At 39.1% G+C, this 14,743-nt stretch overlaps 1 protein-coding gene across 1 annotated transcript; it reads left to right on the forward strand.

The window, feature by feature from the left end:
• The first annotated feature begins 3,883 nt into the window (after positions 1-3,883).
• stx10 (syntaxin 10) lies at positions 3,884-12,733 on the forward strand. Its single transcript, XM_005800426.3, has 9 exons — positions 3,884-3,956; positions 4,387-4,462; positions 5,856-5,949; positions 6,372-6,466; positions 7,249-7,311; positions 7,454-7,537; positions 8,948-9,054; positions 9,645-9,739; positions 10,551-12,733. The coding sequence occupies exons 1-9, from the start codon at positions 3,922-3,924 to the stop codon at positions 10,625-10,627; spliced, it is 726 nt and encodes a 241-aa protein (XP_005800483.1). The 5' UTR covers positions 3,884-3,921; the 3' UTR covers positions 10,628-12,733.
• Positions 12,734-14,743: the final 2,010 nt, after the last annotated feature.

Here is a 14,743-nt window from a genome sequence, read left to right on the forward strand (position 1 = left end):
CTCTGCTGTACCGATGACCTGCAGCTATATTCGCTTTTAACCATCGGAAGCGTTGCTGACTTGACAAAACTAGATGTACGTCCATCAAACTAGTGCCTGACAATCTAATAATAATTCCCTGCTTCTTAGTAATGAAAAGACAGATTCGATGGTCAGTGTCCCTCTAAAATATCACTATTTGTCCCAAAATCACCCTGAAAATTGACGACTGTCGTAAGTTGCTTTGAGAAGGTAAAGAACTCGCCCGCATGGTTAGACTTGATGTATGAATAAGGTCCTTTTATCAACGTCGCTAAAATTATGCAGGCATGCTTTGTAGAGGTATTTAAAGCTACGTTAAAGACCCACTCATTCACTTTATTCTGTGTGCCATAATTCTGTTTTAAATTGTATTGTTTTCTAACAGTATTGTTTTATTCCGCATTGTTTTTACTTTATCTACTAGTAACTTTTGAGCACATTGTTTGAAAGTGCTTTATAAACTAAGTCATTATTTAGTCATAACACTTGTAGTAGCAGTTTAACCCCTTAACAATCTTTTACCCAGGAATATAACCATAATGTGACACAGTAGCCAATTTCTACCAACTAGGGTGCACACAGACCCTAGTTTATCCTGTCACACCTAGCAGTGAACAGGACGGATAATCTTGAAAGTTCAGTGTTGGAGAACTGCAGCAAACAGAGCCACCTTGTCTCCATAATAACAATTAGACTGTACTTGTTTACCAAGTGTTTGTGAGCAACAGCTGGGGCGAATAAAGACCTTTTTATTTATTGTCTTCCCATTACGTAAACATATGAGGTTTGCGTAACTCCTCTGAGTCATTTCAAGTTGGGTTCTGCGTAAACAAGACAACAAATATGTGTGTATGTGTTAATGCCCACTGTGATGTACGGGGGAGAGTCTGTGATGCCGTGGGGCTGGAACCTCGGGTGCGTGGCATCCTAATTATTTTTGAGAACACTGAGGTTTTAAACAAAATCGCCAATGAATATTGATAATGGTTTGTCTTAGGTCTCTCAGAAGATCATGATCAAACACATTTGGCTAATTGGTTCACGGGATCCAAATTCAAATATGTGTTCTCAAAAGCATATTGTACAAATTAATGACGTTACAAACCACTGAAGTGTAAAAACAAGTGTTAAGGAAATATGAGTTTATTCCTAAGGTGTTTCACACCGCAGTAACCAGAGGAGTCAATACAGCTTGCCTACACTCTACAAATAATGCTGCTGTTACTGCATTAGAACTAGAAGCCCAGAAATGATTGATTTTGGTTGACGTTCAGCTTAAGTATCACCATCTATGTGCACAAATTTCTACAAAGGGTTTAGGTGGTAGGAAACGTTGATTTGGGGGAGATTAGTGCTGGTGGAATTCTTTGTATTACAGGAAGAGAAGAAGTCATGTTTTATTCCTGGATTCCTAAGCTGACGACACCAGGAAGACTTGAGGGCGCCACTGCGTAATGGATCTATTTTTAGACGCGCTCCTCTCTTACTGTGGTTGTTATCTCTGCACCAGTTTCTTTTGTTCTGCTGTGGCCCACTTGCTCATGTCAGGTGTTTTTTTCCCCCCTGCTCAGGAGAGATGATATTCTGCCCTGCTACATCACCGTCGGTGGGGATGGCTGACGGTTTCCTCTGAGCAGAAACACACGAATCTGGACAGAAATGATATTTGTAAATCCCAGGAGTTAATATGTTCTAAAAAAAAAAAAAAAGAAAGATATCAAGTTATTTATCAAACTTTCACTCAGGACAAGACAGATTATGTCCTCTCAACTTTTCTTTCACAAAATTCTAGGAAGTTTTTGAAGGCTTTACACTCATGTTTTATTTGGGGAAAGTACATGGAAAGTAATATGTTCCACCATCTCACGATTGTAATGGTGCAGGTCTGAAGCATGACTTCCTGTTTGACCTCACATTCTGGTTTTGCAACTGGCATTTTATTTTCAATTAGCAAAGAAAGACGCGCCTCCTGTTTGAAGGCAGTTCCTGTTAAGCTTTGACAACTAAATCTGTTCCTTATATCCAAACAAGTGGAAGAAATTTCCACTATAAAACATGGTGGTTAACAAGGCAACAGCATGCTGAGAGGAGGTTTTTCTTCTTTCTTTCTTTTCTTTTTTAGCAGGGACTAGGTAGCTGAAATTAGAGGCCAAATATTTGAAATTGTAGCATAAGTTCACCTTCTAGCATGAACATAAGCAATATAACGTAGTCCAGTGTAGTACAATGGTTCAGTCTAAGTCCTGCTGAGGCAAAAAGGTCAGTCTTTTTGCGTGCAAAGGTGCTCCTTAGCTGTAAATGCAGCAAAAAAGTGTTGACCTGGAAGGTATGTCTAAAAGTTAACCCTACTTTTTTTTTTTTTTCAATTTTTATCCATAAAACATTTTGAAAATCACGCCGCGATTCACCTTGGCCAAACACACTGACTTTCAATAAAATACATCGAAGTTTGCGTTTTGTAACACGACCAAACATGGAAAAGTTCAAGAGATTCTGCAAGGAATGTAGAAAACTGGATAAATAATTAATTAATAGTAGGTAAATAGTTATAAAATAGTTATATATTAAATAGTAATTAATAGTTTACACTATTCCATTAAAACATAGTTCTACCAAATATGTCTTAAGGTGTCTGTATATTCTAAAGACTTGCCTGAGAGTAGAGTTTTTCGTTACACAATTTTGTAGTGTTACAATGCGTCAGTTTTTTTTGTTGTTGTTGGTTTGTTTGTTTTTTAACCTGACGTGCAAAATCATAAAAAAAAAAAAAACAATAAATAATCTTATGTTGTTATGATGGCGGTACTAAAGTAAGAAACCAGAATTATAAAAGGGAATATTTCTAAACAGTAGCTTAAGAAAGGCAATAACGACTTCTTTTTTTTTTTGTTAAGACATAATGACTGTTCGTAGCTGCAGCTTTTGTTACAGGGTGTTGGGATGGAAGAGGAGGAAACAGGATGAAGACAGGAGGAAGGAATTGGGGACAGCTTGGGTTGGATTTGAAAGAATAAACCACAGGAACAAAGACAATGGGTGGGACAGGATGCGAAGAAGTGCGGTGAGAAACATGCAGATGGGGATTTAGAGGATTTGCTGAGCGTGGCATATTTTTCCCTCCCAATGTATTGTAAACTGATATGCACTGTATTAAAACCTTTTTATTTTTTTCACTCACATTTTCCCCATTGGCTCAGTTAATGTTTTTAAGTGAGATTTTATGCCACAGACCAACTCAGAGTAGTGTATATGTCAAAGACGAGGGGAAAATATGTTTTTGAAGTATTCACAAATAAAAATCTGATGGGTGATGTGAACATCAACTTGGCTTGTCTAGAGACTGAAATTTCTGAAAATGGAGGCTGGTGATCAGAGGCTGTGATGAGCAGCCAAAAGGAAAAGGACAACGAAAATTAAACTCTGTCCAGATTCTGTAAAAAATAAAAATGAAATAAATTAAATGTACATTTCAATACTAATATTGTCATATTCTATGTTTTAGGGTTCTGCAATAAACACATTCAAAATAAAAAAAGAGAGAAAAACAACTTTATCTTTAAAAAATAAAGGCTGCATACTGACTGCTGGCAGCCATTTAGTTGCCTATTTATGTTGTATTTCAAGTGTAAACATTTTAACTAACTCATTTCTGAATTTCTTTTTCCGTTCTTACCGATTTTTCCCCCCTTCATGCCTGTTTTTCCGGAGTTTGGTAATATCTAAAGGTAGGATAAACTTCAGTGAAGGCTTTACTCTCATGTAAAGCCTTCATTGTGGCTTTACAATGTCATTGTGTTACGTAGGTGCGTTTAATTTACATGTACGTGTCAGGAGAGGGGGGCGGACGTCTGCTTGTGCCTCAGCCGTGCGCATGCGCTAGGCTCACAGAGGAAGGAAGCAATGTCGATAGAGGACCCGTTTTTCGTCGTAAAGGGGTGAGAAATAAGCAAAAAAGAAACCGAAAAGCTGTTTTTCGTGAAGACGTTTACTTATAAATGCAAACTATTACTAATAATAATCCGCACAATGACTCTTCGGGGTACTTTTACGGAAGTTATGTCAGAAGAATTAGCACGGAGCTAGCTGTAACTAGCTAGCTTGTATACACACACAGCGGCGCAGGGATAGTTTATGTGCTTATGCTTGCGAATGTTATTAAAAGACACGCTTAACATGACGTGGTTCGTTTTTGTTTTACTTGGCTTGAAATGTAATTACCCTGGCTGCTGCGAGTGAGTGTGGTGAAGTGATTTTTTTTTTTAACTAGAGGCGGATCTGTACGCAGCCAAGTGTCTATGGAGGGTGCAGTTAATCACATATGTTCCGCATTGTAACGCTTGTGTCATGTGTGTCTTTGGTTTCCAGGGAGGTGCAGAAGGCCCTGTCTCGCGCTCGGGGTCTGTTTGATCGATGGGAAGAACTCTTACAGGAGGGGACACAGGTGAGCTGTTCTTGAGAGAGTAGTTGTGGATGGTCATGTTGTAAGCAGGAAGGGTCTCTGACAGCAGTCAGTCTTGCAACCACTCTGAAGAAGCCTCTGACCAAAGACTGTTGCTGCATGACAGATTCATGACTTGTCGTGACATGCTAACAGCTCACTATAGGGGCAGCCGGGACGATATTCCACAGTAACATGTCCAGGTCGACACCAGCACTGCTAATCCATCTCATTTGCGTTTGCCATTCCTGTTTAAGAGTGTATTCACACCTGACACACTCGGTTCACTTTAAATGGACTGTCGGTCTGGACCTTTGGTGCAGGTGTGAATACACTCCAGCGAATTCTTCTGTGGACCATGCAATTGGACCAACACATGCTTTTTGACTTAGTCTCAGTCTGATTCCAAACAAATTGTGGTGTGGTTTGCCTCTGGTGTAAACACAGGCCGCCCTCTGAACCAGTTGTGGGAAATATTCATCTATTTGGACTTCACGAGCCACCGTTGCTGGGCATTATAGTAAAAACAAGGCCTTCAGTGTCGCTAGTGCTACTGCTGTATGTGCTGAAATTGTTCCTGATCCGGCATTTTCTGCCTGCGTGTTGTGTGTCTGTTAGAAACGCGCATTTACCAAAATTAGAAATATCCCGATGCACAAAATGTGCTTAATGAGCCACTCATGAGATTCCAAATGGTATCACAGTTGTAATACCAGGACCCAAATGCAGCAAGCTGGACTTCTGTGTTTGATTTTTTTCAGGTCTGTGATTTTACAAATTGTTGTCCGCTTGTAAAAAAAAAAAAAAGTACAATGTGAAAGCAAACTGCACCAAACGAGAGAAAACAAAAGTTAACTTTTGGTCCGACCCAAACAAGCACATAGTTGTATCGAATAGTTGGGCAGAGAGGAGTTGGAGGCTTGCCCATTATGATTGTCAGAAGCGATGGTTCAAATGTTCTCTTTCACTCTCTGCTCTTTGGTCCTGCTCTACATCCATGAAACAATGACGGGTTGCATTGAATTTAATTTAGGGTTGTCAATGTAGAAAAGATTTAATACAAACGCACAAAACACCTTCAGCTTTTTCTTTGTGTTAAAAAAATGTCGTGTTGGAATCAGGTGTCATTTTCCTTTCTATTTCATACTTGTGCATGACTTTGTGTTCATTCATGGCATTAAACCGTTGCAAAATACATAGAAGAATGTATTATTATTATTTTTTAAAAAATGAGAAAATGGTGACCCGTTTTAAAAAAAATCTGGTTGTGTTTTTCATCAGTTTTCTTTGTCTTTTAGAGGAACCTGTAGTATCTGTCACAATTGCACCAGAAATTCGGAGTTTTAAAACATTGTGTAGCCGTTTGGTTGGTGAGCATTGGTGTCGGTGGTCTCAGGTAAGCCGAGATGAGCTGGACTGGAGTGCCAATGAGCTGAGGAACTGTCTGAGGGCCATCGATTGGGACCTGGAGGACCTCAGTGAAACCATCAGTATCCTTTAAATCCAGAACCTCGCACATTACTAGATATACTACTAGACATGGAGAAACATATTATGAGGTACTCACAAATGTTATATGTAAACATGTAGTATATATATATATTTTTAACAGATATAATAGTCTTTCTGCTTTATATATGTGTTTAAATGAAACACCAATTATGTCAGCTGCTATAGATTCTCAGGAGTAGGTCGTCTCTTATATAAAAAATAATCATTTTATTCGAGGACGCGCCTCAAAAAACTGGTTCAGAAACCAGACTGATATTGTTCTTAAAAGTTATGCTTATTGGAGCATAATTGCTTGAGAAACAACTTTCTCTGGCATTTTTGAAACAAAAGGAAGGCTTAATGTAATATGTCGAAATGTAAACTTTTTCAGGCATTTTTGATAGGTCCTTAACTGGTTCAGGCATTGTGGAGTCAAATCCCGGGAAGTTCCGGCTGGGCGACAATGAACTTCAGGAGAGGAGAGACTTTGTGGAGCGCACCAGGAAGTCGGTTCAGGTAACTTCATCGCTACAAATTTGTCTGTAGAACCTCTGCAGTCTCATTTGAATGGATGTTAGTGAGATTTGTGTGTCCTCATTTATCCACCCATACGTTTCTTGTTCAAAGAGTGATAAATTATTAAATAAAGTCTAGTACTTGTCCATCAAAAGTTAGCTTAAAAGGGCAGAAAACTGTCTGGAGAACTTGTAGAAACCCTGGAGTTTAGTACGTTGAAAATACACTTATTTTTAGATGTTCTTGTTTAGATGTTATGTAAATGTCTTTATTTTTACATGTGTGTGCAAACGTCGTCTCTTGGTCAAATTTGTGGCTACTTTCAAAGCAGACGATCACCTTCGATGGGGTCGCCATGACCAAAAAAGAGAACTGCACCAGCTGCAATTTTTTTAGTAATTTTTAAGTATTGCCAATAAAACACACTGACTTGAGCTGCACAGCACTTTTGTGTTTTTACAGTAAGCAGCCCCGAGTTCTCGATACACGTCACTTTATTTGTTTTCACATCTGTTGAGGAACTCTTTACCTAAATAAAGAAAAGAAAATGTGATTCGGCTTTGAGAACCACTCAAAAGTAGAGCAACCATTTCTAAAATAGATCTGAGGAGAACAAAGTCATTTGAGACAAAGGAGACAACTTTCAGAGAGGAGCTTAGTACTGGTTTTACTGGGACAACAGAGAGAAAACTCTCATGAACAAAACTTTTGAACTGAGGCAAACTCTTAAAATGATTGCTGTGTTGCTATTCGTGGAATAATGGAAAAATGTTTCCTTGCAGGAGATGAAAGATGAACTGTCCAGCCCGTCCGCTGTGGAACGGGCAGAGAAGAAGAACAGACAGGTCAGCGCTTCCTTTAAAAGACCAAACAATCCACAGATTTCTCCGGGGATTGTTAAGAACGACGCAGCTTTGTTTCTCTCCTGTGTTATTTTTGCCTATTTGGATCTTACGTGCGTTTGTTCTGGGCCTGCTGGCTTTAAAGGAACAGGACCGCTCGACTGGACTGGAGGCTCACCTGGTGTCGGCCAACTCCAGGTACATTCAGGAGCAGCAGGAGCAGCAGCAGGTAAAGGAAGAGGCTGAATGGAGGCGCGGGCAACGTGAAGGGCGAGTAGAAGGGAATATTTGAAGGAAGAATTAGATGCAGAGCAGAGAACGGAGGGTTAAAGTTTTTATCAAGTCGACGTTTCTATAACTTAAAACATTTGTGGAAAGTGCACATTGGACATAAAAGAATCAACTATTTGTTTAAACTTTAGCTTTAATAACATAAAGCTACATAAGTTTTGAAGTTTAATCAATAATACTTTTATAACAAATTCATGTCAGATCATGATTTCTTGATCAATGTCAAGTTGTCATAACGAAGACATTTTGAATAATGTCAACTATGTATTAAAAGTGTCATGATTTACCGAATGACACTTTATGACAACAGTCATGAATATTCATGAAGACTTGCTCATGATCATGACGGCGTCCTGACGGCCTTATTCACAACCCGTCTAATAAAGTGTTACCCATTTTTTTCCCAAAAGTGCAAAAAAAAGATCATTTATCAATATTTATCAATTATCAAAATAAAATATTTTTGGAGGCAGAGTTTGAAAAACGACAAAAATAGAATTTCAAGAGGAAATGTGAAACCGATGCGTCAACCTTACCATACTGATGCCAAATGGGTATCAATATTCTAGATATTGTGGATCGATTCGCCCACCTTTATCTCACAGATACGGTCATTCTGAGGTTCTAAAAAAAAAAATATCACCATACTTTTCATTTTATTATTTTTTAAAATCAGTTTCTGTGCCATTACATGTGAAACTTAAGGAGATTTGTGAACTCTTTATGTAACAGCATACACAGTATTTTATACAAAAGGTAACCCAACTTAAAAGAAAACCAGCCCTTCCTGATTCATATTTTTGACATTGATCTTTTCTTTTTTTTATTACTAAGAGATGTTATCAAAGGTATCACACAGAGGGAGAAAAAGATGAGTAAAGGACGTGGGACTAACTCTGCGGGTTAAAGATCTGCTTCTGCTTTCACGCTGTGAATGAAGTGAAGGATTCCTTTCAGCGTCAGACTGAATTAGATGGGGGCTTTTTTTTTTTGTTCTTCTTGTGGTGTGGGTTGACAGAGGTGTTCAACAATTCAAGCGTGTCATCATTCCACTTCCTGTAAGCCTGTAGTAAAGTCAGAGATGAATTAGAAAGAAATGCTGCTCGTCCTTTACGCAGTGAATGTAGTTTCTGAACTGAATCAGAACTTGTATTGCTATTTTTTCCAGGGACAAAGAAAAAGATTTGAATAAAATACCTACATCACCTTATGATGAGCTCTTAGTTCACAGTTATGTGCGGGAGTTTGGGGAAAGGCGACTGTAGAAGGTTGCTAAAGTAAACATCCTGGAAGCGGATGTTAGTCAGTGGTGAGACTGAAACGTGTGTGTGTGTGTGTGTGTGTGTAGCTGATCATACAGGAGCAGGATGAGCAGCTGGAGTTGGTGTCGGGAAGCATCAGAGTGCTCAAAGACATGTCTGGACGTATCGGAGACGAGCTCGACGAGCAGGCCGTGTGAGTCCTCCTGACTACAGAATGCTGCTCATCTGGATGGTTTCCACTTTCTCAAGAATTTGTTTAATTTTACTGTAAACTAACTTTAACCAAATAACCAGCTGCAATGTGATCCAGCTAGGAAAATCTAAAGATTGTTTCTTCTTCTTGGTATATTTAAATTGGAGTACCTGCAAAAGGAAAGCTCCAGATTAGGTGTATGCATTAAAGATTCTGTCCATTGTTATAAACTGGTAAAAACAGATGAATTATTTTTTTCATTTATTTTAATGAAGCAGCCTTATGGTTGTGATCGATAGTTAATTATTCGTATCAGGAGCAGAGGTGAATTCTTGGACATTGCTAATATTTTCTACCCCAACATGATTGATCAGACACGAAGCAGCAGGTGAGCTGTAGTAACTTCCACAGTGGGTGTTGATGCAGCACAATCTGTTGGCATATAAGAAAATAAGTTCTTAGTTTCCAACCAGTCGGATTAAGTTTGCTCAATTCTGCTCACAACCAGATTTCTGTGCTGGCTCCTTTCACATATTTGTGTTTTGACATCATTCGGTTTAGTTTGTTTATCTGGTCTCCTTTTGTTTTAGCATGTTGGGGGATTTTGGAGATGAGATGGACCAGACGTCATCCCGCATGGATTCGGTCCTGAAGAAGCTGGAGAAGGTTTCTCACATGACCAGCAGTAAGCAAACACATTTACTGGCCGTCTTCTTGGGGTTCGGGAAGCCGTTCTCCCAAAACAATCTATTTTACGGCGTTTGACTCTGTCCCTCGAGACTCGAGGTTGATCTTCAAGTAGTTCCTATCGGGCTTTTCCAGACTCAAACCACACATTTTTTAATATTTAAATACAAAGATTTTCTACGAAATTATGGCAAAGTTCTGAATTAAGCTGACTCTACATAAGGAACCTCAAAATACTGAAAGATGGCATAAAGGAGGGAAGGGAGAGAGGGAGGATACAAGAAAAGAAAGTTAAAAAGGGACAGAAGGATGAAAGAACAAACGACAGGCCAGGAGGAATGACACAGTGACGGATAGAAAAAAGGAAGGGCATAAAAAAGAAAGGACACACTGAACAAATGAGGGAATCAAGGGAAAACAAAATATAAAGGGGAGGACACAAACAAGGAAGGACATGAGGATAAAAAGGGAAGACCAGGGGGGAGAGCAGGGAAAGAAGGGAGGAAAGATTTGAAGGAAAGAGAGAAACAAGGAGAGAAAGAAAGGGCGCAACGAAAGGAAAGAGGAACCAAGACATAAAGGTTTCCTTCAGGAAGAAAGGAAGGAAATACACAAACCTTTACACATTGAGATGGGAATAAAAGGTGGGAATATAAATATGTTACATTTATTTTTTCCATGGCAAATCAGACCAGGAAAAAAAAGTCCGATTTAATTCTATACTTTTCTAGACCACATTGAAACCATGAGGAAAGCAAAATCCAGCAGACTATAGCAATAGTTTTTTTCCCCTCTGCTGCCCCCTCCAGGTCGGAGACAGTGGTGCGCCATCGGCGTGCTGGTCGCCATCATGATTGTCGTCCTCATCCTCTTCTTTGCTCTCTGAAGACCTTTGACCTCTTGACGATGTTCACCTGTCAGGATGAATGGACAGAAAACGATGGAAAGAAGAATGACTCCTCTTCCTTTCCCTCCTAAAATCACTCCTTTTACTCACACCGAGGAGAAAACTGCGAGCTGCACTGGAAGGTTAGGACGTAATTCTCAGATCTGCTTTTAAACGGATCTGGTGGAAAGAAGAAGAACTTCGAGAGAACGCCGGAGGTGTTATGTTTGTCATATTTGTGCGTCGCAATTATTGATGCTAAGTGTTGGGCTAAAAACACAAATCCGCACATTTTCATGCTTCTGGAGATTATGTAGAGCAGTCACTGAGAACGGAGACACTCGTGGAGGTACTTTGGTAAAATGTTTTAAGTATTAAATTCATTACAATCTGTCTCTTGGTGTTTTAACCCAACACAAAGAGTGGCGGGCTGTTGCCTTAAATATATTTTTATACTATTTTTGAACCGTGCGTCATGTTCATGTGCCTACCTGCTAATTAGAATGACAAGTTATCTGCAAATGATCAGTTAAGCTACCGGGCCTGGGGCAGCCTCGGTCACAGCCACGTCTTGTCGAAAAGGAAAGCATAACTGAAAACACTGATTTTAAAAAACAAAACAAAAAGGAGAGAGAGAGATGCACTTCACGTTTGGTGTGGAAACGAACGGATTCCTGCAGAAAACCGTTTTATTTCCCGCCCTGAAAGAGGCCGGGTGAAGCGGGGGCTGCCGCCACGCGCCTCCGCAACGCCATCAGACGTTAACTGGCGCGATTGGCCGGGGCTTCGTTACTCTCGCTGGCTGATGAGAGACGGCCTTGGCTCGGAGCGAATGGGTTCGCCTCTTTTATTTAAAAGCGTCTGCTAATTGCGGAGAGAAATGGTTGCTGGGCAAGATGCTTCTTTGTGCGGGCCTGAGTTAGGCTCACGGCGCCCTCTGCTGGATGCTGAGGGGTTTTGTTGTTTTGTCTGTTCAGGCGACACTAAGGCGTGCTGAAGTGCTGTACCCTAACCACAATGCTTTAATGTGCGTGTGTGTGTGTGTGTTTTGAAAGTAAATTCATTTTCCTGTACTGTCTTCTGTAGGTTAAATTTTTGTTTTTAACTCAAATCCAAATGTCTTAATCTGAAATTGTTGGGGTCTGTGTTCTGAGGAAAAACAAACTTGCATACCATTTGTCCACAACTGGGTCAGGATACATTATTCTCTATGAAGTTTTGGCTTGATAATAAAAGCCTTCCCACTGCCAGAGCCAAGTGAGATTTAGTCCTCTTGGTGCTTTTATGTCTCCTAATGTATGCTTTTTACATATTCAGTGGAAAGAAACGAACAAAAAATATTATTTGTAAAATTCCTCAAAACATGTTTTGCACTTCAGTGTCTCCTGTAAGATCTGTTGGGGTCAACTGGATGTCAGTAACCATTAAAGTGTCTGTAATATTTTCTTTTTAACAGAACTTGAGGCACATATTTCAGTACCCACAAGCATCTAATTTGACTGCATAATACACTGAGAAACACTTGTATTTAAAGTATCAAGTTCTTTGTTTTTATCAAATTTGCCTTCACTCGATTCAGTGTAGTCGATAAAATGTGATGGAGAAAACTGAAGATTGGCTTTAGTCCTTCTTTAATAGGTTACTTTAAACTTAATTAAAATCGAAACGGTTTATTTAGTTATTTTGGATTCTTATGAGTGGTGTGTGGTTAAAAAACTGCCATTAAAAGTCTTGAACAATTGCCAGCCATCAGGATTCATCTACCTACAAGACAGCTGCAAACAAGCATTTGTTTTTGTAAAACTATGACATATTGACGAGACAATGAAGTAGTTTTTGTGCCCATAAGCAATATGATTTTTCTTTCTTTTTCTTTTTTTGTCACTGTTCATGGTCCTTAGCTGGCTTTTTAAAAAAATTTTTTTTACATGTTGGCAGTTTCCGGTCTGATCCGGTAAAAATCCCTGAACATTGTCTGATTGCATCTTCTTGGTGTAATTTGTGTCGTCCAATTTGTTCTCCATGAAGCAACCAAATTCATTTAGAACAACCTTGTACACTGACTGACCTGTATGTTTGAATGAATACAGTATTTTGAGTCTCGGTTCCTACTGTGATCTCTTTTTTGTTAATATACATGTAAAAAGCTTTTGCTTGCTGGAAGACGCCGTGCGAGTGAGTTTTAATTGAGAGGCACTTATCAAAATGGAGACTTCGTCACATCCTTCTCTAGAGAGCCGAACCGCCGTGTGAAATTGCATTTGCTTTAGCTGGAAAGAACAGAGTGCGGGTCCCCAGTGCCTGGACGAAGCATGAGTAGTTCGTTCTGAAAATAACATGGCCGCTGTCCTGAGGCTGGCGTATTTAAAGTGTCTATAAAAAGTATTCACCCCTTTTTTTTTTAATTGCTTTTACAAATTGTTCATGATGAACAAAATTTGGCTTTTTTTTTTTTTTTTTTTACCCCTTTTAATGATAAAGTAAAAAATGATTTCTACAAAATGACATTTAGCATAAAATAAGTGCATAAATATTCACCCCCTTTGAAGTCACTAACGTATTTCAACAGAAGTCCAGCCAATTGCTGCTAGTTGTCTCACAATTAGGTGAAAGGAGATTGGCTTGAGTGGAGAGTGTGTTTCAAATGATTATACTATAAAAAATACCTGGAAGGTCCCTTCACTAGTTAATCAGGATTCCTGGCTACCATTACAGCATGAAGACAAAAGAACACTCAAAGCAAATCAGAGAACAGTTTATTGAAAATACAAGTCAGGGGATGGATGCAAAAAAAATCTCAGAGGTACTGAACATCCAGTTCAGTTAAATCTATCAGCAAGAAATAGAAGGAATATGGCACGTGTAAATTTGTCCAGATCAGGCCGTTCTTGCAACACTTATTTCTTGATTATGGATAATTATGACTCGGGAGGTAATGAAAAACAAAATTTAGGTGCAAATTTTTTTTTTAATTGCTCAACCAAAGTAGGCTACCTCAAAAATGTACTGTAAACTTATTGCGATAGGGATGGACCGATATGAAACTTTGGACTGATATCAATATTTGTATATAGGCCAATATTGGCCGGTATTGATGCCAATATATTTGGCATCCCTAGTTTGCAGCGTTTCAATCACATTATGACCTCTGGACATTTACTACTTATTTTATTGTAATAGCCTAGTTGCACCACTAGGACACAATTTGTGTTGGGAAACTTGTGCAAAAAAAGGTAGGAGTGCTTAGCATCCTTGGCACACACTTCAAATCCAACAAAAATTGTGTCAAACATTTACTAACACTAACGGATGATTTCTTCATCTTTTTTTTCATCTTTTAAATACTATTTTGAAGATACTGTGAGATGTTTAAAGGAAAGCCGTCAAAAGGTCAACCAGGCTCCTTCACATTCTTTAGCGCCAACAAGAATGGTGTCGATGGTTTCTGCCACCGTCATCTAAAAGTTTAACGTATAAAGGTCTTACAAATATCACAGTCCAACCAACAAAAAGCTTTTCACATTTTCTATCCTTTCACACCCTCGTATCTATAAAAATTATAGGTTGACAGAAGGAATTTTGCAGCATAAACCACTTTTGGGTCCTGGTTACCCTTCACTGGACAACTGGGAATGAACTCAACCAGGAGAAAAACTGACAGAAAAACAGAAAGACACAACTCAGCAGTTCAGTTCAGTCTTGTTTTATTACAAATCTTTTATTAGGATATCCATATTTTTCCTCATTTTTAATCATCAGTCTGGTTTCTTTTCCTCTTTACAGTAGTTAATGTGCAATCATCTTTATTTCTGGGTCACAGTTAGGAATTCACAAAGTTTATTGGCACTTTGAACACGAGGGGAAAACTGGCGTGGACACGGGGCAGTTCGGGGTGTAAGGAACAATCGGCTTGCATGGAGGAGGGGGCACAGAGGGTAGGAGGTCTTGGGTGTGTTTGTGTGGAGTGGGGGTGAAGGGTGGGTATATTCTTTGACATTGATGGATGCTACTGCATTATTTTGTGTTTTTAGGGGTTTTCTTTTTTCTTCCAAACCTTCAAAAATCTGTTTTCACCTTTTCATTTATTCGAGTTATGAATAGTAATAAAGAATAATA

This window comes from Xiphophorus maculatus, chromosome 5 (genome assembly GCF_002775205.1).
Source record: "Xiphophorus maculatus strain JP 163 A chromosome 5, X_maculatus-5.0-male, whole genome shotgun sequence".
Lineage (NCBI taxonomy): Eukaryota > Metazoa > Chordata > Actinopteri > Cyprinodontiformes > Poeciliidae > Xiphophorus > Xiphophorus maculatus.